The sequence below is a fragment of the Megalops cyprinoides genome, chromosome 2 (assembly GCF_013368585.1).
Source record: "Megalops cyprinoides isolate fMegCyp1 chromosome 2, fMegCyp1.pri, whole genome shotgun sequence".
In the NCBI taxonomy this organism is placed as follows: Eukaryota; Metazoa; Chordata; class Actinopteri; order Elopiformes; family Megalopidae; genus Megalops; species Megalops cyprinoides.
In genome coordinates this window covers 53,906,632-53,932,829 of record NC_050584.1, presented here as the reverse complement: position 1 = coordinate 53,932,829, position 26,198 = coordinate 53,906,632, and the positions used below count along the sequence as shown (strand labels likewise).

The 26,198-nt window shown below is 36.7% G+C and overlaps 1 protein-coding gene across 1 annotated transcript; it reads left to right on the top strand.

Annotated features, from left to right (window-relative positions):
* The first annotated feature begins 1,836 nt into the window (after positions 1–1,836).
* On the top strand, positions 1,837–23,101 carry brinp3a.1 (bone morphogenetic protein/retinoic acid inducible neural-specific 3a, tandem duplicate 1). Its single transcript, XM_036521532.1, has 8 exons — positions 1,837–1,865; positions 2,206–2,480; positions 7,553–7,743; positions 8,066–8,250; positions 15,117–15,222; positions 15,586–15,822; positions 16,662–16,884; positions 21,985–23,101. Exons 2-8 carry the CDS (start codon positions 2,251–2,253, stop codon positions 23,099–23,101), a joined length of 2,289 nt encoding a protein of 762 aa, XP_036377425.1. The 5' UTR covers positions 1,837–1,865; positions 2,206–2,250.
* Positions 23,102–26,198: the final 3,097 nt, after the last annotated feature.

Here is a 26,198-nt window from a genome sequence, read left to right as displayed (position 1 = left end):
TTTCCATTTATGTTAGCAAGCGAAGCGTTTGTTTGTTTTTACTTATTCTTTTATAAATGAACACCTTGGCTTGACACCTTGCTTTGATTTTCTGTAAAGATTTTACAATTTAGGCCTGCTCTCCATCCTGCCGGTCAGTCAAAATCCATTGACAATCAATTCTGTATCAATTCTAGTCCTCGTTATAGAGACAGCAGTTATCTTATTTCTAAAATCTGAACCAATAATCTGACAACCACTTTGTGGAAAGTGTGGTAATTGATTTATTGATTGTAATGACACTGGGAGCAAAGATACAAACAAAATGTGCAGATATGAGATTTAACTATTTAAATATATTTAACATGGGAAACTAAAGTAACTGGGTTTAGGGAAGATCCAAAGCCAAGACTTCACTAAGGAACTACACATTGTATTGCAATGGTATTACAAAAATGGTAAAGTCAACAAGCAAAATGAGTCCCCAGCTCTTCAACGATGATAGAGAAGGAAGTCTCACTTGAGACTGAGTGCATTTTGTCCTGCTTTGATTGTTCTTGAAGCACAGTGAAAGCATAATGCCTTGTATTTCTCCTTTTCATTACCCTGTATCAGACATGCTTAACATGATTACATGCTCTGTTTTGATGGTTTAAGCTTTTGAATGTGTTTAACAAATACTGTACAATGAAAGTGCAACATTTTCAGTCTTCAATTTCACATGTACCAAGAATAACTATAATTATCTATCTATCTATCTATCTATCTATCTATCTAGCTATCTATCAGTCACTCAGTTATTGTGTAAATCCATACACAATCCCATACAATGATTTCATGCAGTAGTAATGGAGAAACATTGTCTTTATGTTTGTAGATACTGACATTTCGGACACTGCAACTCCTTGATTAGACATACATTACAGTAAGCGTGTTGTTTATTAGGCCTATATTGTTTTCTTTTCGAATTAGCATGCTGTTTTGTTGTTAGATTAATAATGGCGTTATCATCAACTGCATTGCATGTACCCACGTTGCATGAACCTTTATGGCAGCAGTGCTTCGAAACAGTATTAAAATATACAAATATACTGACCTCATCGTTTAACATTTGTTTGATATCCCATGGAAACAATCGAGTTGGGAATTTTCAGTTTAAATACAATCCGAAACACCATGAGGTCAGACTCAAACACAAACCTCAAACCCCTCCCTCTTTCATTCTTACAACCAATAGGGAGAAAAGTGGGTACGGCTCAGGAATAAATTGGACATTTGACGGTGCAAAAGAGCAAGTCACAGAGCAGTACCGATACGTGCAGTTGTTAGGAATATAATACGAGAAGCGTTTCAAAGTACAGTTAGAGTTTATAGGCTGTTTCGCAGAAAAATAGCAGTGCCTGGAAATCGATTTTAAAGCACACTGAAGAAAAGATTTATCCTTATATGATTGGAAATGCAACTAAAATCAAGTCTTTCAACGCTGTTTTGCTTTTGAGGAATCCTGTCAACAACTTATTTCATCCCGAAATGATATAGGTATTTTTGAGGAACATTGACTGCTCAAGACAAAATATAATTGTCTACAATTGTGCTCACGGATGTTATTTTTTCGCAAATGGAATTTACAGACACCCTTCGGAAGTAAAGGCGATCGAAGAGGCAACTATACTGATATCTCTCGATGTACGTTTGGGCATTTTAGAAATTTATTGCGTGTTTCCGCAGCATCACAGAAAACTCTTCCTTGAAGTCCTTTTTCATATTTTCCCCACACAAATGCATATGTTATTGCACATAATAACACAGTCTGCGCTAAAAATCTCTTCACGTGATTTACAAAACTTAAGTCGTCTGCTCGAAACCAGCACAGCTTCCTAAACCAGGTAATACGACGAAGAATTTATTGCTTTAATTATTCGTTATCACCTCAGTAGTACTGCAGAATAATAATGATGTTCAGTTTAATATCAGTTGACCCTTCTAAAAATGAAGATTACAAGTGAAGTGTTCTGTATGTAATTGAGAGAGGGCATTGAAACAAATGTGCACACCTTCCTGTTTACTCCTATGGAAACTAAAGCTAAATTATTCCATTATGATTATCTTACTCAAGACTGAAAATATGTCTGCATTTGGTTGTCACATATACGAGACTATTATAACATGTTGTATGCAACACTCCTCATTATAACCTACTGACAGCTCTCATGTCTTGTCTTCTAGGACACGTGGAAAGTTCTGAAAGAATGAAGAGTCTGGGGGTGAAGCATGAGCTGTCGGTGTATTGCGTTTAGACTGGCGTGTCTAATGTTTCTATGGGAGTGGATAACACTAAGCCTCAACTGCTGGGTTTTAGCCACTGCATCGAGTTCCAGTGATGCTGCTGGCTCCTTCGGCTGGCTCCTTTCGGATAAAGGACCGTTTCATCGCTCCCAGGAATTCTCAGAGTTCGTGGAGCGCTACCAGCAGGGCTTCACTACCAAGTATAAGATTTATAGGTGAGATTTATGTATGGTAAGCTATCCGTCTTCCCATCCCCCATTCACTACAATATTTAGAGTCTAGAAATGGTTTAAACAGAGAGACGTGGCATAATTACCAAAATCTGATGACGCAGCGCAAGAATCAATTACAGTCGGAGCCTTTGGAACTAATGAAATCAGCCACCATCAAATATGAAGTGCACTACTACATTCTTTAACCACAGAAAGTGTTTCAATTAAATTTTACGCATTTAAAAACAAATAGTGTGATCACGCAGTCTGGCGTTTGGGCAACTGTAACAGACTACTACATTGGAATGGGATTTGGTTTGACATATCTGGTACATTTTTTATATGAAGTCTAGATTATTGTAGACTCATTTTTACTCTGTAACGGATACTGAACAGCAGCAAAATAAATGCGAAATTTACGTAACCTGACAGACATGCATTTTTGGGAAGTAGACAGAACCGCGTTGGGGACATACCCATAAGAAATGTAGCATTTGGGGTATTCAGAGGTCTTCAGCCTCAGATATTGTCAAACGCTTAGCTGGCCTTCCTGTTACGACCAGAAACAAGTCAAAAAGAATATTGTTACAGAATGTCTGATCTCCCCCTGCTGGTGACACACAGGACTCAAACTGTTCTCCACGGTCTGATACATCAGTACAATTGCCTCAGTACGGCAACCCATACTAAATTAAATTACCTCGACTGTATTATGCATTGGAGTCCGAGGAAATTAGATACCCTGGAATATGGAATACAAAAAACTGCATACATGCAAACTTCACCAGTGTCACACTGATCTAGTTATTTGCAGAATGATTTGCTCACTGATTTCCGTTGTTGAATGTTAATGAAATGTGAAAAAAGTATCAACACAGCAATGCAAAAATGAAGGCATTTCATAGTGCCTGGCCCAAATGTACTTGAATACAATCCAGCAATTTCAAAGAATAGAGAACAATTGAAATAGCACTTTTTATTAAAGTAATGGAAGGAGCTATTATACAATATGGTTCAAATATGCTTCCTGGATGCAAAATATACTAAACAATATACTAAGTTTAAACAAGGAATCTCAGTTGTCATAAAACCCACCAGTATCCTGTCAAAAATGTCACTTCCTATTCCTAAATGGTTGTGTAGACATTGTATCAGACATTGTTGTTAGCTTTGTTGTGTTTTTTCCAAAACAGCCAAAAGTGCTGGATCTCTGTGCAGCTGGTACCCCTGTTCACAGAGGAGAAGAGAATCGTTATAAGTCTCTTTTTTTTTTTTTTGAAAGACAAAGGTTGCGTCACCGCGTATGTCTCCTTTACCTCAAGGAGACATGACAAGACCCTCATAAAACAGCAAGCTTATGTTTGTTGACAAGTGCACTAGGAGGTGACAAAGCAGAGAATATCTGGTGGCTTTTCTGCTGAAGCTTATGCTGTGCGTCTAGCCTGACAGAACTCCCGGTTATCACTGTTGATGAGTGTCTTTGGAGCTGAGCGCTTATGTAGTCTTAGGGATTCCTAGAGATGCAAATAAGGGCTTTGAATGTGAGTTTTTGGATAAGCTGTAACTATTCTGATACAAGGACAATTCACAGACAATTAGTTATCCACACACTATTTAGCATTATTTTATTCAGGTCACGGGCTTGTTTTACATATTTTTTTTTTCTGAAGGAGGATCTTTTCTTGTGAAGTGTGCTTTAATATTGCATGTAAAACCATAGCCAATATCCCCTGTGGTCTTCTGTAACCTTCAAATATCTACTGTATCCAAACAGTTCATTTGACTCTTTACAATACCGTTACACCAGGTTACTGTTTTAGACTTGGCAATCAATTGTACAACTTATCTACTTAGTCCAGAATCTAAATTAAAAAAAAAAGCATTAAATTAAAGAAATCAGTAGGTAGCAACGCTTTTGTGGACTATAGAAGATATATCTGCTGTCAGCAGGACAAGAGGGAATAGGCATAAATGAGTAAATTTTGGTTGGATGCTTGGAAGTGTTTTTTTTTTCTCCAGAGTTATAAATGCATGGACAGTATAACCAAAATTTGTAGGGAAGGTAGAAACCCTTTAAATGTCCAGTTGGAACATACTGAATGTCAAGGCTACCTTGAATTCTCACAGATGTTAATATGCTGTTTGTAAACAAAAATTGCAGTTACCTCTTCTTCTTTTTCTTCTTCTTCTTATTATTATTATTATTATTATTGTTGTTGTTAGTCATAGTAGTAGTAACATTATGTGCATAACAATCATGCACATGTGCATGTTATATATTTGTACATCTTGTGCTCGAGTATTGAGTAAAAATACTATAGCATGGAAACACATAAATTAATCTATTTACATGCACTAAATTGCACCTCACTCAATGTATTTACTGAATGGTCGATCATATTATTGGGCAGTAGAGTATCATTACATCCACTAATTCCAAGTTAAGCACATGGCCCTAAAGAGTATCCGTAGTGACTGATTTTGATTGATTTTACTGTACTAACATGACAAAGATGATTTATTGAAGGCACACAGTTTCTAGGTACCAGCAATGCTTACTTTGTCAAGTGTATCACAGGCAAGATAAACAGATGAGCAAAATACCCAGTTCTTTTTGAGGTGCTCATAACATTTGACAGGTATGCGCTTTGACCAGAAAGCAAAAACCATTGTTTTGAAGATACATAGGTGTCAAATGAGTGCCACAAAAGAACTTTTGCTTGGAGCTAGAAGCCGTAACCTCACACCAATAATAATGAACATTTTAAATCACTTGCGTTATGCTTCTGGGAAATCAGTTTTATCCTCCTCTTCTGTTCTGCTTCAAGGCCTTTTGATTGTGTAAATTCAAATCTCAAAATTCAATAGTTAGATGAAATCCATCAAAGCTGTTTTACTTGTACTGGTAAGGTAATTGATCTGAGCAACTCCATCAAATGTCCATATCCAAAAATCAGGGAAAATGGCAAACATACACTTATGCCTGGAGGTAACTTTATAAAATCTTATCAGAAACATCCTAATTTCTAACAAAATAAAAACTAGCTAAAACCAGTTTTATTAGTGATGGAAAAAAATCCAAATCTGGATATTTTAACTTGAATTTGATGCTTGGTTAATTAAAATCAACACTGTGTATGAACAACAGAACACAGAATTATGAATCTGAGTATACTAGCACTTAAAGCTATGAAAGTGCAGGCATGACAAGCATAAACTAGAGGAGACAATTTGATTTTTACAGGGAGAAGCCCACAGGAAAATCACCCTGCAGTCATAAGAACCATTTTGACTGAATTAATGAAAATGGAACGACTTTGTGAAAACTCTCACCTTCAGCAAAATACATCGGTAGCATGTCCTCTGCAATCAATTTGGCAAATGAGCAGGGTGAGAAGCTGTCCTAGCAAATACTGTGATAGACATATGCTTTCCTCTCTGTTGCTGGGTCTAAAGGTTTGTCTTCACGGTTCAATTGCATGATGTATCATTTGAATTGATGGCTTTTGTGGCATTACACAGTTGCAGTGCCGTTAATACCATTTTCTGTGGTTTTATGAAAGTACTATCACGTAATACTTCTTATTGATGACAGAGTTACACCCTAGTCTTTCATATGTGACACCCACCTTTCTCAGTCGCTATATATAGCTTTCCAAAAACAAGAGTTTTAAGAACACTTCATCTTTTTAAAATGCGTTATTGTGTACTCTCTCATAAATTTGTAAGAGTGAGTGAATGTTTAGCCAAGCTGACTAGTGAAACAAAATTAAACTTTCATTTGCTGACCTATTTGATTGGCATATTTTGAGCAATCAAGTCCACCCATGGGATATATTTTCTGTGACATTGTGGAAAAATTATGCAGTAACAGACACCACTTCTGTGAAGAGCAGTGGTTTCAGTTTCCTCTTGACCTAATAGCTTCCTCTGTACATCTTCTCCAGTCTGATTTTCTGCTGCCCTGGGTCTCAGCAGTAAGCTTGGTAGGTACAGTAGTTCTTCTCTAGAGTCCCTTTCTCCTCTTCACATTGAGAGGCCATGGGCGGTTTAGATTGCACTAACCCTTTATATAATCCATAAATGTCCATCAAACCTCTCCAGTGAGACACAGTGTCGATCATGGTTAAGATCTCTCTCTCTCTGCACCTCTGTGGCTCAGGTTAATTGTCCCTCATTATGTAGATGAGCTGAAATGTATCAAGCTTTAATGAATTGAGTGTTCAATTGTTTTTTGAGGATTATTTTGATTGGAATGATTTGATCGACAGCATGGGGTAGGGGGCTTCAGTGTATTAAAATTATAGATATGTTGCTGCATGCTGTTGTGCAGAACCATAACAAGATGAATGTTACAATGTAGGTAATTGTGCCAGCCTATGTTGGATGTTTGTAGTTGTAGCTATGCTAGATATAGGTGTTTTTTCCAAAGATGTTTAATATGGATGTGGAAACATGAGATTTAAATCCACTCATGAAACACTATTTGCCAGGATACCATTTGAACATGTTCATTGTTTCAATAATCGCTAGTAATTATTGTAAGTAACAAAATCAATATTATGATTAATAATATTTTTGTGTTTTTCAACTGTGTTTGAAAAAATGTCAGTCATAAATGTTTGTTATTAGGCATGCTGGATGCCTCTTAAGATAGAAGTAGTAATACAAATCAGGATGACAGTAAATATTATGTGAATGCATTGTAGAAAGTTAATCTTTTTGTGTATGTGTGAACACAGCTGAGAAATCAAATACAGTCTTTCTTAAATGGATTCAAATAACACTGTGGTCAATTAGGCCATTTCTCTATCATCTGCTCTGACTACCAAATTAAAACTGAATGAATATTTTCTAGTGTAAGTAGTTGTGTTTGGGAGGTTGTGTTGTCAGCGGTTGATCAAGGTAATTTCATATGGTATGGTGGACACGTCTGAAACCTAAAAATCGTGGGATTCAGCATGTCTAGATTTCTAGCAGGCAGAGCGTACTGCTCTGTTGGTAAAGTCTGTTTCAAATGTATTTCACTCATGGGTGATGATGCTTAATAGAGTGTATTTTGTGTGGCTTTGCAGAGAGTTCGGTCGCTGGAAGGTCAACAGTCTGGTGCTAGAGAGGCAGGACAACAATGGCCTTGCCTTGCCTCTTGACCCAGAATTCATGCAGAGTATCAGGCTGTTGGGGAGGAGGCCCACCCTCAGCATGATCACAGAGAGCATCATCAAAAAATATGGCACACACTTTCTACTATCTGCCACACTGGGAGGTAAAAAAATCATATCTACATAAAGGTTTTATTTATGAGTTCTGATAAGAAAAGCAGATTACCTGGTTATTATTAAGAGCATTTGCAAAGCGTAAATGTCTGTTTGTTTACCGTCACTTACCATTAAGCATTGACATAGTCTTGCCATTTTAGAATGGAATATTATTGTTATTTTTTAACTTGGAATTCATAATATTTCAAATCTTGAAAATACCCTGTCATTATCCCTGATATCTATTATGTGACGTGGTAGTAGTAGATTAACTGTGATTAACTGTAATACTTCAGGGTCCTATACATGTATGGGTATATGGTTGTGCAGGTGAGGAATCCTTGACCATCTTTGTGGATAAGAGGAAGCTGAGTAGGAGAGTGGATGTCAGTGACTCAAACAGCACCGGGGTGACTCTGGAGACTCTCCACCAGCTGGCTGCCTCCTACTTCATCGACAGAGAGAGCACGCTACGCAAGCTGCACCACCTCCAGATCGCCTCCACTGCCATCAAGGTAAGCCCACTTTTGCCATACATTATGATGTCCTAGAGCGCTGAGAGTGTGTGTGTGTCTGTGTGTGTGTATGCGTGTGTATGCATATATGTGCATGTGTGTGTGTGTGTGTGTGTGTGTGTGTGTGTATGCATATATGTGCATGTGTGTGTGTTTGTGTGTGTGTTTGTGTATGCGTGTGTGCATGTTCCACCTTGTACAAGTCTTTCAAAGTTGTGCAGTATGAATTAATTGATAAGAAAAATAAATAGCTGAGTGACTGGCGCCCGATGTCAGAATGACTGATTTGCTGCGTCTTGTGATTACTGTCCCAGTACCACCCAGGGAGGTATGGTACTTTACAATGAGTCTTTTTTTTTCCTTGGTTTAGTTTGCATTATAACACACTTTTTTCACAACCATTTCATGGAAATTACAACCTTCTTGGAGAAAATGCTGCTACACCACATAGACTGAGATAAATAGATACAATGTCCTCCAACGTGCATTTAATTTAAGGCAGTTTGGGTGACAAATGTAACATATTCATAGCATCAGCAAGGTTTAAGGCAAGGACTAGATTTCTACCTCATTTTAAAGAAGAGTAATGTGGAAAATAAAGCATTTAAAAAAAAAAATGAACCTTGACTTAGAAATAAGAAAGAGAAAATGCTTGTCAGGATACGGATGTTAGGGGAACTGGCACTTGAGAGAAAAATAATATTAAAGAAATAGAAGTACGTAAGTATGCCATTATAGTTATGCACTGGTGTGATGCATTATCTGTTCCAGTTCAGTAATTTCTTAGAGAGCCAACCCCATTTGTCAGCTATTTCGAATATGAGTAAGGTGTCAGCCGCTAATGAATGGAAGAGTTATGAAGAGTATTTTGTACACTGCCAATAATAAATGGTTCTTAAGCATAAGGGTGAGCATGAACAGTGGACAGGAAATGCCAATACTCATTGGGGGATATAAATTGGGGCTTTTAAATGGGATTTATAGCTTCAGCATTGCCTCACCCCTTCATTTGTATTGAGGCTTATTACAATTAGAAATTAAGGGCGAAATCTATCAGGAAATTGCCCAAAGTAAGTTTGCTTGCTCTGATTGCGTGGATTACACAGCATTATCAAGTATCTCAAGTCATAACTCACAGATGATATTTACACTGTAAGGTAAATTTTTACAATGCAGATGTCCAGTCCTTTCCAAAGTGAAAGTAAAGTATCAAACTGGGCTTGTTACCACTGGTAGCTTGTAATGTCTGTCATCAGTCAAGTTTTTTGAGAACAGGCAGTGGAGAACAAAATGTTTACATGAAGAGTGCAAGAAAATGAGCAGGAGGGTGAAAGACCCTTGTAAGGAGTGTGACATGATTTAATATAAAGGCCTCATCTATGCTTGTGCAGGATGTGATAAATATTTCATTTAAGAGTCCCCTGCTGGATTAAAGATGAATCTGTTTTCTTTGGGGCAAAGAAGAAACATTCAAACACTTCACAGGGCATGAACACATCCACAAAAATAAATACCTATTTACAATGATAAAAATCAATTATGAGTAAATACATTTAGGGTTCAAATGTGGTTATGCATATTTAGTTTTACTTTAATAACTCAAAAGACAGTATTTTCTGTCATGCTAAAAAAAGATCAGTTTTAAAAGAAGTGTGAGTCCCTGAAAACATTTACATTACATTTACATATTCTGCTCTCATCAAATGAGCTTGTCCTGACTTTTGTAATGTTTCTATGTCTCTAACAACAAGGGATGACTAGGTGGCATGCACACACACGCACACACGCACGCACACACACACACACACACACGCGCACGCACGCACGCACACAAACACGCACACATACACACACACACACCAAACAAGACATACTTATTTATATGTGAATGTATACATCTGTTCTTGGATATATATATAAAACAAATGTCTGAATATGTAATTACTGGGCAGAGGCACATATTTGGAAATCATGTTAGGCGTTGATTCAAACATTATCAATGTATCAAAAGAACACTCTCATCATATTTTAAAATAAGGTAAATATACTTTTAGAGTACATTAAGTAAAAAAAAAAACTAAACTATTTCTTTAAGTAAATGATCATTTTAGTCCCAGTGAACTTAGCCATAAAGTGCTAAATTTTTTTGCAAATCAAAACGTAAACTTAGTCAGATATACAATGCTGATACATCCATATCTCTTGTAACATAGAATATACATAGTAAGCTAGTTTCAGGCATTTTGAATATTATAACTGAGATTTAGGGCCATATTTATTAAGAATGCTGACAAAGGCTGCCATTTTGCATGCCCAGTTAAGGAAATTGTGCATACTTTTTTTTGCTGGTGGTTTTGCTGGAGTAATTATGTCTACTAACATTACTAGTAATTATGTAATTAAGTAATTATGATCACTGCAAACAATGAGGTTTAAATATGGGTTGTTCCTTTAGAAAAAAAAAACATTGTGTGTGTTGTGTAGTGATATGATATTGAACATAGCAGCTGTAGACGTTGCAATCGGACACATCTTAGAGAGTACACAAGCAAAAAAATGAAATTTGAAGCAAACCAATACATCGTAGAGCTACTGCGGCAGCAAAATACCAGTGTAGCTTGAAGAAATGTGAAAAGTAAAGTATCGGCTTTGGGAAAACAACAAAAAGAACAATTAATGAAATTAAAATATGATGGCAAGGCGACAAAATATCAGTTCTCCTTTGGCGTAGCTGCAGTCAAAATAGGCGTCAGAATCAAGGGATGGATTGGGTATTCATGGTCACCCTTTGTTACAGGTTTAAGGGGAGTTGGGAGTTCTAGGGTGAATGTTATCAACTAATGCAGTAAGGCAGCATTTACATAAATGATAACAGCAGCGCTCCCCCAATGTTCAGCTGAAACCTACGCTCTCGCTATCACCTTAGAAAATAAAGAGAAGGATAATCATACATAATGTTATGAATGTTCTCCATATAAATGCTACAGAACATTCACTGGTTTAAAACCAAGTTTTACAATGTAGAAAATGATAAGAAAAGTTGCTGTGCTTGCTGTTCAGGGGTCTATTTAAATGTCAGCCAGTACCCGTTCTTTTTGTTTTGCAATTTCTGTAGATGAACCAGTCATGCACTGACCTGGGGTATTTTGCCACAGCATTACTTATGACATCACTGGAGTCACACACACCTGCACATTCAATGAGTGTGTGTGTGTGTGTGTGTGTGTGTGTGTATGTGTATGTGTGTATGTGTGTGTGTGTGTGTGTGCGTATGCGTGTGTGTGTTTGCAGTTCCTGTACACTTTGTCTAGGAAATCAATGGAACATGGGTACAATCAACAACTGAGAACATTGCTTCCTTAGTGCTGAGGAACTAGATGTACCTAGCCATCCTCCATAACATGACATTCAGTATTAGGGATAGCGCACTGGAGAAACAACAGTATGTTTAAATGAACCTGAAGCCAGAAAATGCGATGTGGCAAGGAGTTTTGTCATTTCAGGAACAGAATAGCTCTTCTGAATAAGTGGCTCTAGGTCACCTCTGATTTCCTCCAGTTGGTCTAAGATTGCCTGACTAGACAGACGATAGGTCTGTATTATTTTGCCTCAGACACCTGAAACAGACAAATGTGAGCATAAAGAACCCACTCTGCAATTACACGTATGTCTCCTTCTGGCTACAATGACAGCAGGCATTACAATTGCTTACATTAGTGCTAAAGTTAGCACCCACACTTCTTCACTAACACCTCCCCACATTAATGTGTGTGCAGTTATTTTCCCTGTAATGGGTAAATTAGCCTTGGTAAACCACATTTGCTATTGCACAATCATCTATTACCATTTTGTCCTCCCACTGTTTTGCACTTTCCATAGGAACGTACAATAATATATTCATTCACATGAACCAGCAAAAAGTTGCAGTTCACACATCTTCCACATTAAATTTTAAAATGTGCAATCCTAAGTGTGTCAGATCAGTAGATACACCTGAGTGATTAATAGTAAAACGTGCACAAGGCTTTCTTAAATTAGGCCCTTAGCTTATATTTAATGGATTTAGCATTAGGGCCATATTTATTAAGAATGCTGATAAAGGCTGCCGTTTTGCATGCCCAATTAAGTAAATTGCGCATGCATTTTGTTTCCTTTTTGCACCTGGTTTACGAAGAGTAATTATGTCTACATTCTCACATGTCAATGCAAATGTTTTTCACACTGCAAGTTGCCCAGTGCACTACAAGGAGGTAGGTGCCAATCTGAGAATGGGCAAGACTTCACTGATTTCACCCAAGTAACCTGCAGGTCTCTGATAAGTTGCAGTGTGCCAAAGAGCAGTGAAACCAGCAACATTTGCTGACATACCCATCCCTATCTGGTGGAGCAAAGCCAATCTATTCCAGCATTGTGGACTCCCAGCCATGGGTGACTGATGACATATGGAAATGAAATATTTTGTAACATATTGATAAAAAAATAACATATATATTTTGTATACACAGTTTATGGGTTTGATTACTTGGTTATTAATAATGGACCATGATGGAATCAAATGACTTTGACTGTTACATAAACAGTATGTAAATTCATTTGTCACAGAGGTGATTGGCCACAGGCGATTGGATGATTTAAGATGCTGAATGACAGGCCTGTAAAAAAAAAACACAGAAAGCCCTACTTATCAAGAGAACAACACCTTTTAACTACAAGTATTTTGGAGGGTAGACTAAGTCAGCACACTGCTGCTTGCCATCTGGGGTGTTCACAGATGGTGAGAGACCGTGTTCTTCAATATGCAGACTTACTTGGAACAATCAAATGACCATAAAATTCAATGAATCACAAAGTGGAGGGACATCTGCAAAACAAGTAAAATGCATTACTTTCCTTAAATGTTTTCTTTTTTTAAATTTCACAACATACATTTTGGAAATTAAGAAAACATTTCAGGACTCAAACAACCTTCCAGTTTGGAAAAAGACAATTTTGTAGGGGATTTGTTTTCTCTGACTGTGCTAGATGTGAAAACATGCTGACATTCATTGTAGATTAATCAGGTTCTCTAATATTAGTGATAAACAGTAACTGCTTATTGTAGCAACTCTGATGCAAATGTGATTGCTAGTCCTCATGTTAACAGCACAATTTTATTACCATAGGTAATGTAATATTAAAATATATAAACGCTTTTAAAATAGTAATCTGTGCCCCATTGGCTGAGGTAATGCCAAATAGCCCAGATTTAATGTAAATATTTAAAAATACAAACAGCTCATGCCTTATTAAATTCATTCTTTTTTATAAAAAATACTGCATATGTTTAACTACACTCTTGTTGCAGATGGCCTCATTGCTATGCACAAACAGTCCTCATCTTTATATTTGCATTTGGTCAATTTTCCCTTTAAGTCAGACATCTGTCAGTGTTAGAAAGTAATCTGACGATCCCTGTAGAGGCTTCCTGGATTTTAATTAATTGTGTGGAGGCATCAATAGAACGAATGTAAATGTATTCTGTGTCTGTGGTGAACTGTGGTTCTCCTCTCTCTGTCCCTCACCAGGAAGATTTTTCAAAATCAGAATTGCATAAAAAATGAAATAGACTGTGCTGTAGATAATTAATTGTACTGTCATAAGTAATGTTTGAATGAGTTTTCATATTTTTGAATATGTGGCTGCATTGCTATGAGAGAATGCTGTTAGATTTACTGTATTTGTCTTTTTGTGTTGCTCATGTTCGTATTCACAGTGACCTTAAAGCTGATGTCAAAGAAAGGTAACTTTTCTGCACGCAGAGGAAAAACTGTTCCTTTTTCTGCTGAAGATCACAGGTCGTCATTAATCTACAACACCAATATGCTAACTTTTATTGGCCTGTCGGGAAAATTTTAAAAGAAGCCACTGTAAAGCTGAGAATAATTTGTAAGTGACAAGGGAAGAGATATATTTGCCTGGAGGCTGCCAGTTTGTCTTCCAGTGTGCCAGAGGAACTTTGATTTACAGTAACTTTAAATCAGACCTTTGTCAGGGATGATTGAGCTGTGATTGTGAGCAGTGTAATGCAAAGCTGAAAGGAGAAAGAAGATCCTGTTTCTGCTCAGTGTGTCAGCCTGAAGTCAATGATACAGCAATGAAGCTTCACATGCAGTTCTGTCTTTGAAGACTTCAGTAGCAGTATTTCTGAATTACAGATATTCCTATTACCCAGTTTTTCTTTTGCACATGGAATATGTCCATTATTACCTGCCCTACTGGTGGATGATATGCGTGCACAGCGCCCTGCCATTAATGTGTTGAGTGAAACCTCTCCACATAGAAACATGTGACATGCCCATTTTTGACCTTAAAGCTCTGTACCAGATAGGATCATTTTCTGCTCTAATATCTATCAATCAATGGGTTCATCACTTCATGAGGCCATTTACAAAATTGGACTGCCTGGTATGAGATGAGTCTGCAGTGGGGACATGCTTGTAATGGCATTTCACAGCCCTAACTGCACAATCATAACAATGCCATACCTGAAGATTTAATAAAGTGTTGCTGTAGGGCATCTGTATGTGTACTTAAATACTGAGGAAAATGTATTAACACTTGATATAACCAGATGCCTTATTTATTTATTTATTTATTTATTGTATGTTTACTTATTTGCTAAATTTCCTAGGGCTTGACGTGTTTGAAGACTTCCCGCTATTTTTTTTAAACAAATGCTATAAATCTTTTAGGGAGTAGCTTAAAAGAGGAGAGGGTATTAATCTTATTTCATAGGATATTCAGAGAGAGCCTCTGCATATTTAATAACTTGAGTGGCAATCTGTGTGTCTCGGAATACTGCCATTTGTTCTCTGTCTTCTCTTTAGGTGACTGAAACAAGGACGGGCCCTCTTGGATGCAGTAACTATGACAACCTTGATTCTGTCAGTTCTGTTCTGGTTCAGAGTCCTGAAAACAAGATTTATTTACAAGGTAGACCATATTTAATTGAAACTTTACAGAAATTGTGATTACAGTAATACTATTTTGCCCTTATCATTTTTAGAATCGGTTGTGGAAGCAGGGACATATTAAAATAATTACATCCATAGGCAATTTTCAATTTTATTGAGTTTTTGAGAGGTTCATTACTGGGAACAATCATTTAAAAATGATCTGAATTATGTATTAAAAATGCTCAGTGTATTCTGTCATAAAGGTCAACTTAAGTATTTTTTCCCTTGCATTTACTTTTAAAGCCCGCACAAGCCAAAGGTTAAAAACAGAATTTTACACGTTAATTGCAGTCTTATGTAAATTGCTGTGGTGTAAATGGTTCTCTTCACATTTCCTCAGGACTACAAGTAATTTTACCGGACTACTTGAAAAGCCGCTTCACAGAGGCTGCCCTCAGCTACATTGGCTGCAACTCGGAGGGAGAGTTTGTGTGCAAAGACAATGACTGCTGGTGCCAGTGCAGTGCCAAGTTCCCACGCTGTAACTGCCCTGAGGTGGATGTCCGTGCCATGGAAGACAATCTACTGCACATTAGAGAAGCCTGGACACAGGCCAACAAGGAATTTGAAGAATCAGGTATGGAACAAGGTGTTTCATTTAATTTATGTCTGTCATGCTGCCATGCATTCATTGTCGTGAAGTATTTTGAAATGGAGGCCTTAATGGCACATGCTAAATGTAATAGACATACTCAGCTGTTGGTTGGGAAATGCTAAATGAAAAAAAAAGAAAATGGTGGAGAGACAGTGGTGTGACCTTCTATTTACTAACCAGACAGAGAAAGAACCAGACCAGCCAAAATCAACTGAAACAAATATGTATTTATTTTACACTGGAGCAACAATGCTGCAGTCTGATAACATATTTCAGGTCACACTTAATTTGATAATGTGAATACTGTTGTTTTTAAAATAGCACATAAATTCATCATATAAATGAATAATAATAAAAACAATAATCTGAGCAAAAATAGTTTTAGTGTAAGAGAGAACAGCATACATGTCTCTCACAGAAATACAAAACAGAATACTGTTTGCACTTCAGGAATATTTGGCTGTTCTTTGGTTCACCAGGAGATGCTCACGGCTGACACTTTTTCTGATGTTTGACAAATGACAGTTATGTAATGAAGTGTTTTTCTCTGGAATATTGTCCAACCATACTATATGAGGCAAGGGGCCAGCACCAGGTGGTTCATTTAACAGAGGTTCCAACAACATGTCGCACTGCCAGTGTCCATTTGTGTCTGCATCACACAATAGTGTTTTGTGTCTGCAGTTAGCTTTAAGGCATTGAAAGCCAAGCCCCATGTGTTGTATATGATCGCTTTCTCCTATGCCCTAGTTTGACTGACCGTAAAAGCGAACATGAAAAATATGCAAGAATCGCTAACCCCCCATGCTATTCTTGCTCAGATGAGTTCCAAATCTTTGTGAGAAGACTGCCAACATTCTACGCTTTGAACACATCTGCCATTCAGTACTTCTGGAAGATGGATCCTGGTGTTCATCAGCGGTACAGACAGCTGGAGATCAGCACAGGTCTTCTCCTCAGCAAAGCACGAAGGATTGTTAACAAGCTTTTCACTCTCAGCAAGAGGTGTCACACTCAACCCAAAATAGTTGTGCCGAGAGAGAGGTAAGGAATAGTGTCCTAGACAGTATTTTTTTTTTTACGTACTCACTACACTACTGTCTAGAATAGTCCCCTAGACAGTACTTTTTAAGCAAAATTGAATTGAATGTATGTCGGTAAAGTGTCAGGAGAAAACTGTATGTTAAAATACTTTTTATGTTCAGGATTGCAACATTAAAAAGCATTGAGACGTGTTTTTGAAGGGGTTAAATATAGCCCTGAAGTGTGGAAAATGCTGCAAGAAAAAAGTAATTGTAAGAATCTGAGTTATTCATTAAGCTTTCTAAATAGAAGCACCACAGAACATTGATAAATAGAACACTGAAAGAGAAAAAAGCTAGGATTACTGTTTAGGACTTGTAATTACTTGAGAGTATGGTGAAAGAGATGACGTTCTTCTACAAGTCATAAAAGACTACAACAAGCTGCGTAATATTATTTTTTATATTGTGTATGAAAATTAAATAATGATTAATTGTAGCACAGATAATCCACAGGTATTTATGCAATACATTTTTGCTAAACACTCAGATGAGACAGTTTCCTTAACATACCCTACCAACAGTATATGCTGGTATGTGGTCATGTGAGTGTTCCCGTATCAACCTGAAGATTTATTATTTCTTAATGTTGTGGAATTAATTGAAATATATTGCACAAGCTTATTCATTTGTGATCTGTCTCTCTAGATGCAAGTTTTATCTTAACCCACTCTACAAAGATTATAATTGCATAAGTAAACACCTGGCTGAACATCCAATAGCCACCTATCAACACTTGTCTTTTTCCTTGCAAGTTTTTTGTTACATATATAATAATATATGTAACAAAATATATTCCATTTCAGGGAATGGATGAAAGATCAAGTTGAAGAGTTTTGTTTTGTGAATTAATTGTTTGCCTGGAAATGAAGATCATTAAATTAGTGAGCTTCTTGAGTCAATCAATTCATCTGCCCTTGGTCCGATGCTACGACTGTCAACACAATTGTATTCTCATGATGATGTTGATCATTTAGCTGTCAAAGTAATAGTAATAGCTGTAGTAGTTACAGTAAAAGGTAAGTCGTTGGTCAGTCAGCAGGTATCTGCTACAGATACAGATACCAGACAACTTCTAACATGACTTAACTAGATGGATACATTCAAAGAAACCTGAATATAATAAATAGACATAGCTGACATTGTAACTCTATTCCTATAAAATGATGAAAATAATAGGCCTTTAAGTAGTCCTCAACAATTTAGTCCTCTGTTCCCATGGCACACTGCCACAGAAAGAATCCCTGCACAAACTGCAGGGACCCATGAGTTGTGGATCTACACAGGGTCTATTCTTTGGATGGAAATGAAAAGAACTCCCAGTTAGAATCACATACATTTACCTGATTGCCTGATTCATAAAGCTTCATGATGCTTGTGCGGTAAAAAAGGAGAATGCCATGCAGATTCTTTGTTCTTTGAACTGATGCATAAGCATATTTGCATTGTGTTAGTTTATTCCTTAAAGCTGATAGAGAGAGATTGCACTGTCAAGTGATTTTCTGAGTTACTGAAATGAACACAAGAAGAAACTGATATTATGTCACCCTGTACAGAGGTGCCTTTTTAGTAATTAGTAGCCAGTATTAAAGTTTAAAATATATTCATAGCCAGTCTGTATTGTGCCTGACCCCTCTACATTTTACCCTAGTTGTGTGAGCCTAATTCTTGGATAATACTGCAGAGGCTGTGTGAACATGTAAAAGGATCAGCCACCAACAGTGTAGGGAGGCACTTTATAGGCTCATAGGCTATAAATGAAAACTGTCTTAATCCACCTTTATTGATTCATGCTTGGCTTGATCTGTTGGCTGTAGCCTTCATATACTGTACTTCATATGTACTAAGTTGCAGTAATTGGTCCATTACTACTGTTGTACATATCCATAGGACAAACATTCTCACAAAAATGAAAAACAAAAGAGATTAACATGTCTGTTCTGCTCGTTTGTCTTCTCTGTTTAGTCTGATGCATTGAAATATGATTGTCCTAATTGATCATAATATCTATAATCTGTATCCATTTAGAAAATAGTTTATTACCAGTTCATTTCAGATAGGCTACACATGGTCTGCAGCCCTTCAGAGACATTTTCCTCTTTAATATGGGTTATAAATGTGCTGTCTTGAAGAGATAATTACTCATCTTGATTATTTTTTTTGTCTTCCCCGATGAAGTTGATACATGATAATGGTCCTGGTATGAGCTTTTGTATAGGCTGCACAAACATACCCACCTTATATTTAGAATTTACGAGCTGTCAGCTTCCAAAACAATGAAATTAGCCAAGGCTTTGAAAACTATTGATATTGTTGTGGATTACTGAGCCTATATTTGTGCTGGTGCAGTATGTGACATTGATTTCTTAGTCTTTAGGATGATTAGATATATCAGATGAGCCAACTTACATAATTACATAATAAACCACATCAACATAATTTAGAAAAATGTACCTCTTCCCATTTCCTGTTAAAATGCACCTGCATTTGCTATTTGAAAAGGATGCCTTTAATAGGACATCATTACGTGACTTGTTCAGCAGGTCACAGACGTGGAGTTCAGTGTGGAGTTGCTGCAATAGACAGATACTTTTATCCATTCAGTGAACCCCAGTATAGTGGGTACATGAAGGTGATCATAGTTGTAGCTTTGTAAAACCAGTGAACAACAATATGGGATGAACACTATGAGGAAAAAAAAAACTTTTCACCATATTCATCTTAGTTTATCAGGTTATCAGGCAAGATATATGCATATGATTTCCTTTAACCAATTTAATTGGTTAAAGGAAATGCTTTATTACCATTACACAAAAACAAAGCAATGGCTTGTACAGTTGGTAAAAATTTTATTGGTCAAGATTTTCCAAGGTAATTCTACTGATTTTGTAGTTCTCACTTGTGATATGACTCTGGATTTCCATCGTGGAAACTCATCTGGCAGATTAATATTTTATCTTGGTGTCAACAACATCCATAATCTTTGGACTCCTAAAAAGTACAAGAATTGGAGGACTTCAGTTTATGAAACTGTGATAATATCTGTCATAGCAGTTTGGAACTGGTGCACCTTTACTTGTACTGCTTACTTTTAAAATCTCCATGAATTTCAAATATATATATTTATTTCCCTCTGTATTTTTTTCCTTTTTACCCGGCATCCTTTTTTGATAGTAATATTCATGCTGGAAATGAAATATGAAATAAATAAACATGCTGTCGAATCCAATATAGATAAATAAAAACCTTCTGAATGTGATGAAACAAGATCTATTCACGTAATAATTTGGTACAATAAAAAAAAAAGGTTAGATTATTATTTTTTTCTTCATGGGTTTTATTGCAGTAATGCAATGCAGATTTCAGATTGTTTCATTGTAGCTTTTTATTATTTCCAATCTGTTTTGTTATTTCAGAATCATAATTCATGAAAAAATGAGGTTATGCACAGAAAAGGGATACAAGCACATTCCTCAGCTCTATTTTTCCTTTTCCGATTGTGAAAACTGCTGACAGGCGGCAGAGATCCCATCCATTACCACCCACCTGCTTACTTTCCATCTCTCAGGGAGCCTGTCTCCATGAATATTTACATATTCTGCTGGTATGGCTTATGTTGGAAGGCAGGAGAACAGCTTTAATGCTGAGCATGAGTTCCAAACATAAGAGGAGATATCTGCTTGGCTGCATGACTGACAACGTGAGGCAAACCACATTAAATGTAAAAAAATTATATATTTCCACATGACGTTCAAAATTTTGATCGTGATAAATTGGTTTTGAAGATAATTGGAAGGAGTTCAGCTGGTAGAAAATTTTCTCTCTCTCTCTCTATACATACACACATATATATATATATATATATATATATATATATATATATGTGTGTGTGTGTGTGTGTGTGTGTGTGTGTGTGTGTGTGTGTGTGTGTGTGTGTGTGTGTGTGTGTGCGCACATGGGACATTGGGGACATTGTTGAAGTAAATGAGGTTTCATCAACCAAAGTAACACTGCTTAGGAGGATGGTCACAACTGCACATCCATTCAACTTAAAGCCATCAACAATGCACACCCTTTTTAAGTGAGGTCATACCTACTCTAATGTTCTGTAATCTCGAGGCTTGTCAAGACATCTCTGGCAACTACCACCAGCTAGCAATCTGTTGCTAACACTACTAGCTTCTGTTGGCTGCTACTGTTCTGCTGGCTATATGGCTTGCTATCTTTCAAACAGCAGTCCCAGATTCTCAAGAGATGGCAAAAAACAAGCTCAATGAAAACAGATGTCCTTGATATTTAATTCTGAGAGCTTCAACCCCTTAAATTCTACTCCCCAACAGGAGGTAATAGTCTTGAGTCTGCCTTTGCGTGCCCATCCATTTTTTCAGTTGTTGTTAAAATGTTTATACGTTTTAGCCATCTAAAATGGGAAAGTATTTGATTAGCAACTTGTCAGCATTGTTCTGTGTGTCTTCAGGCTTCTTAATTAAAAATAGCATAATCAAGCAAGGACTCATTTTCAAGGGTGATGATTTGTTTTTCATTACCTTTCCACTAACATTATATATGCTTTTCACTCAATAAATCAATGGCTTGCTAGACTGGAAAAAGTTAGTATAATTTTCAAAAATACTATGTAGCATTCGATATTCTCTTATTGTAGGCTACTGTCATTGATAATCAATAATGACATTGTGTGCTTTATAAAAACAATTGTTCCAGAAAAAAAAAAACATATAATACTGTAATTGTTGGACAGTATGGTAATAAAACATGCATAAAATGGATTTTTCCTCTATTGAACTATAAAATGCAAGAATAAGTATGGTTCATATACCATTATTTGTTCTCTTGCATGATGGCACCATTTTATACTTTTGAAATTGTTAAAATCACATACAAATTTGTTCTACACAGAAGAGGGTATATCAAGCGGTTTGTACTGTATATTCCTAAAACTGAGGTATATAACACTGTGTAGTTGAGATGAAATGTGTGAGCTTACTGTTGCATGTCTGTAAATAAATGGTGAAAAAAAAATGCATTTTCCCTCTGTTTTCAGGTCTTTCAGCTACTGGCTGAATTACATCCTTTCCATCATGTACTGCAGTGAGAATAATCACATTGGAACCTATATGGAAGAGATGCGAAGCTGCTCCTGTCCTTACGAACACCCGACCTGCCAAGGAGTCATCCCGTGTACAGTTGGTGAGGGCCCATACTGTGCCTCTTGTTCCTATGAGAACCGAACAAGGTGTGCAAACTGTAACCCTGGGTATATGCTCAGTCAAGGAAACTGCAGGCATGAGGTTGCTGATTCCACGGACCACTATATTGGCTTCGAGACAGACCTGCAAGACCTGGAGATGAAGTACCTGCTTCAGAAACGTGACAGTCGCATCTCCATACATGCCATTTTCATCAGCAACGACATGAGGTTGAACAACTGGTTTGATCCATCTTGGAGGAAGAGGATGCTGCTCACACTGAAGAGCAACAAATACAAGTCCAATCATGTGCACATGCTGCTCGGAATATCCCTTCAAATCTGCCTTACCAAAAACAGCACACTGGAACCAGTGTTGTCAGTGTACATCAACCCCTTTGGTGGCAGTCATTCAGAAAGTTGGATCATGCCCATTGATCAGAATAGTTACCCAGACTGGGAAAGGACTAAGTTAGATATACCTCTTGACTGTTACAACTGGACCTTGACTTTGGGCAACAAATGGAAAACCTTTTTTGAGACAGTTCATTTCTATCTAAGGAGCCGTATAAAGACAACATCAGCTCACGGAAACACCACTGTCTATTTAGAACCTCTAGAAGTCATGGACCCTTCCCAAAATCTGGGGTACATGAAAATAAACAGTATGCAGGTGTTCGGGTACAGTATGCATTTTGACCCGGAAGCAATTCAGGACCTGATTCTGCAACTGGATTACCCATACACTCAGGGATCACAGGATTCTGCCCTTCTGCAACTGGTAGAGATCAGAGACCGCGTCAACAGGCTGTCACCACCTGGGCCACAGCCACTAGACTTTTTTTCATGCTTGCTTCGCCATCGACTAAAGTTATCTACCACCGAAGTGGTCAGAATATTAGCGGCTTTGCAGGCTTTCAGTGCCAAACAACCAAGCTCTATTGAGTATGAAACAACCAAATTATGTAGTTAATACGAGGATGTAAGCAAATGTTAATATAACATTTTTATGCTTCAGTCACTGTATATCTTATGGAACCAATTACTGTTTAGAACAGTGTGGAAAAGTACTGTAGTTGGAATTGATGGAATGTTTCAGCATACATTTACAATAACATTTAACTGAAAGATTGCAATTTCACACAAGTCTTGAGAGATCAGAGTTCCTTCTGGAAAAAAATATTCTGCAAATTGTAAAGATGTTACATGGTAAAAGGAATTTCATTAAGAGAATTTTCTTTGGCCGTTCTTATTCCTATGTCAAAAGGCCTGTAGACTACAGAGATGACCATGAACACTTATAATGACTAGTTCATATAGTTTTGCCATACAGTATTCCTAGATTACAGGTATAGTTAGCCTCACTTTATTTTATTAGCATGCAGAAACTGTTTTTCTCACCTCATGACAGCTAGTATAGTCACAGATAGTATCTTACCATTTTTGGTGTAATCAGGACCTTACACTGGGGTTCTTTTCTCTTTTATGCATACAGCATTATCTGCACTTATCATACTTATTTGTGTTGTTTTCTATTAATATTGTTTACAAATATTAGACAAAGATTTTTTAAAACAATTATGAGGTAATCATAAAACATCCTAGTTGCAAATGGTATTGTGTGTTATATTTGCTGTACCTCTTTTCTTTTTTCAAACCAGTTATTTGTAAAAGGTAAACAAAGATATCCATAATATGTAAAGTAAATGATCTGTATTAAAATTTTGTCAATACACTAAATAAAAGTAATTTTTACGTGCTGTCTGTATAAGTGGGAAATTACTTTCGGTGAAATCATTGTTTTGTGAGAGTTGTACAATATATGAAATGTAGAACACATTTTTAAAAAGCATATGCAACAATGTGTGTGCATTACAAATACATACATGTATTTCTGGTAACATTTACATTGGAATTTAAAATTGTCAGATAACATTTACAGTACTGAAGTAAAGCAAGTAATAATAAACTATATTATATTAGTATGACATGTACTATAGAAAAGTAACTGGGGAATATGTTTAATTTTAAGTTGTTGTTGATACCATTAATCGATGAGTGAAAGAGCAGACCTAAAGTGTACATTTTTATCTATATACTGTTTAAGTCAGACAAGACGCACAGTACTTGGCAGCAGAAGTAGACATTAACGCTAATGCAAGTCCTAAAGCCAAACTCACTTGGCATAAATGCTGTGAGACTTCTCCAGCTAATGCCTTATGCTCAAAAATCATATTGTTGAAACCAAGCAATTCATTACAGAAACACTTAAAACTCAAACAAGTGGATCATTGAAAAATGTGTCACGCAAATGTAGATGGATATTAAGATATAAAAGGATTTATTGTTCGTAGTCTCACAAGCCTATGGAAAATGTATTGCTTTGTGAAGTAAGAGTTTCTTTTTTTCTTTTTGACAAAGATTTTGTAGTGTCTAATGAACATGTATTATTTTTTTGAAAAAAAAATCAGCCAGTGCTCCTGCAATAGTGATGTTCCTACAAAGCCAACACAGCTGTTGCTGTTTGATAATTTTATATGTGGTACATCTGGTGGTTCATGAGAAATGTAGACATTTGTTGCTCGGTTGCATTTCTCCTCTGAAGAAGCAGCAGAAGTAGTATATGAACAGAAAATCGCTTTGTCCGTAGGTCAGTCAGGTCTCGAAAATCTAGTTTGCAGTGACAGGAAAAGAATAACCCCCTTCTAACCCACAGTGTCTGTTGCATTTACATTGATGGATGGGTGCTGGAGAAAGAGCGACAGGCACAGTATCAAAGCCCATTATCTCAGATGTTTCTTTCACTCCCTTCTAGTCAGTTGCAATCTGTGGAGTTTTATGTCTTACTGTCAGCCCTAAAATAAAGGCATTTCACCTGTAAATCTCAAGAATTGTGAGTTCTCTCTACATCCTGATTGTGGTAAAGGTTTGCATTTCACTTTAAATTACAAATTCACTTTCCTCAGGATAACCATTCCAGAACCACTAGTGTCGTCCATTGCATAGCATCTGTTCAACTGTCCTGATAGCACTGACCTAAACCTTACTGGAAGTCACGAAAGAAAACATGTAACTTAATAATACATCACTTGACTACCATAAGTATATATGAATTTTCATTTATGGTAATAATACATGCCTGAAATGATGTGTGAGAAACCATTGTTTAGTTCTTTCACATTATTTGCATTAACAAGAATTCAAACATTTCACCCTTTGCCTCAAACTAGATTATAAAACAATTGGAAATTATTGTTTCCCTGCAGATCGTCTTGGAAATTTTCACATACAATAAAGTAATCAGCCATGCAGATGTTGCTGGGATTAACCATTGAACTGCACAAACTGGAATGGAGATGGAAGCTACTTACTATTGCTGGAGCAGAACAAAATATGACAATCAGTGCTCCGCGACCTGTCAATTTCCTATTAGCTATAATGAGGAAACTGACAGTGGTTTCTATTAAATTAATTCATACACATCACTTTTGTATTAGAACCTGGCTGTATTGATGATAAATATAGCAATACAGAACAGTGAATGTTTTGTCTTGACGCAACTCCATAATGAAATTTTAACCATTGCTTTCCATTTCGTAGACTCAAACGCATGGCTGAGATCACTAAATGTGATGAGTCAATGACAAATAGCCTACAAAAAGGACCAAGTGAAAATTACAACACCATAAAGCACTTGGAGCAAATTCATCCACTCGTGCATTTGTCCATTTTTGAGTTCAATGAAATAAAGTATATGGCTCTCCGTTCAAATTTTGTCGTGTTAAATTTTATTTGGGATCTGAACTTGCTAGTGACTTTGTGGTTCTAAAGAAAACAGATGTTAGTTCTAATATACATAGCCTGATGAAATAAGGCAGATGCAGGCAACTTTAAAGGGTGTCAGGCAGAGGAAACCAGCAGGAACTTTCTCAAGATAACTTCTCAAGATAAAATAGTTCAGAAGCACATTACCCAACAATTTACTCGGTAAATAGAACACTGTCAAGAAAAAGCTGTGTGTATCTGTACTATTTGGTTTGTACTTTCTAACTGATTTTTCTTTTAAATGA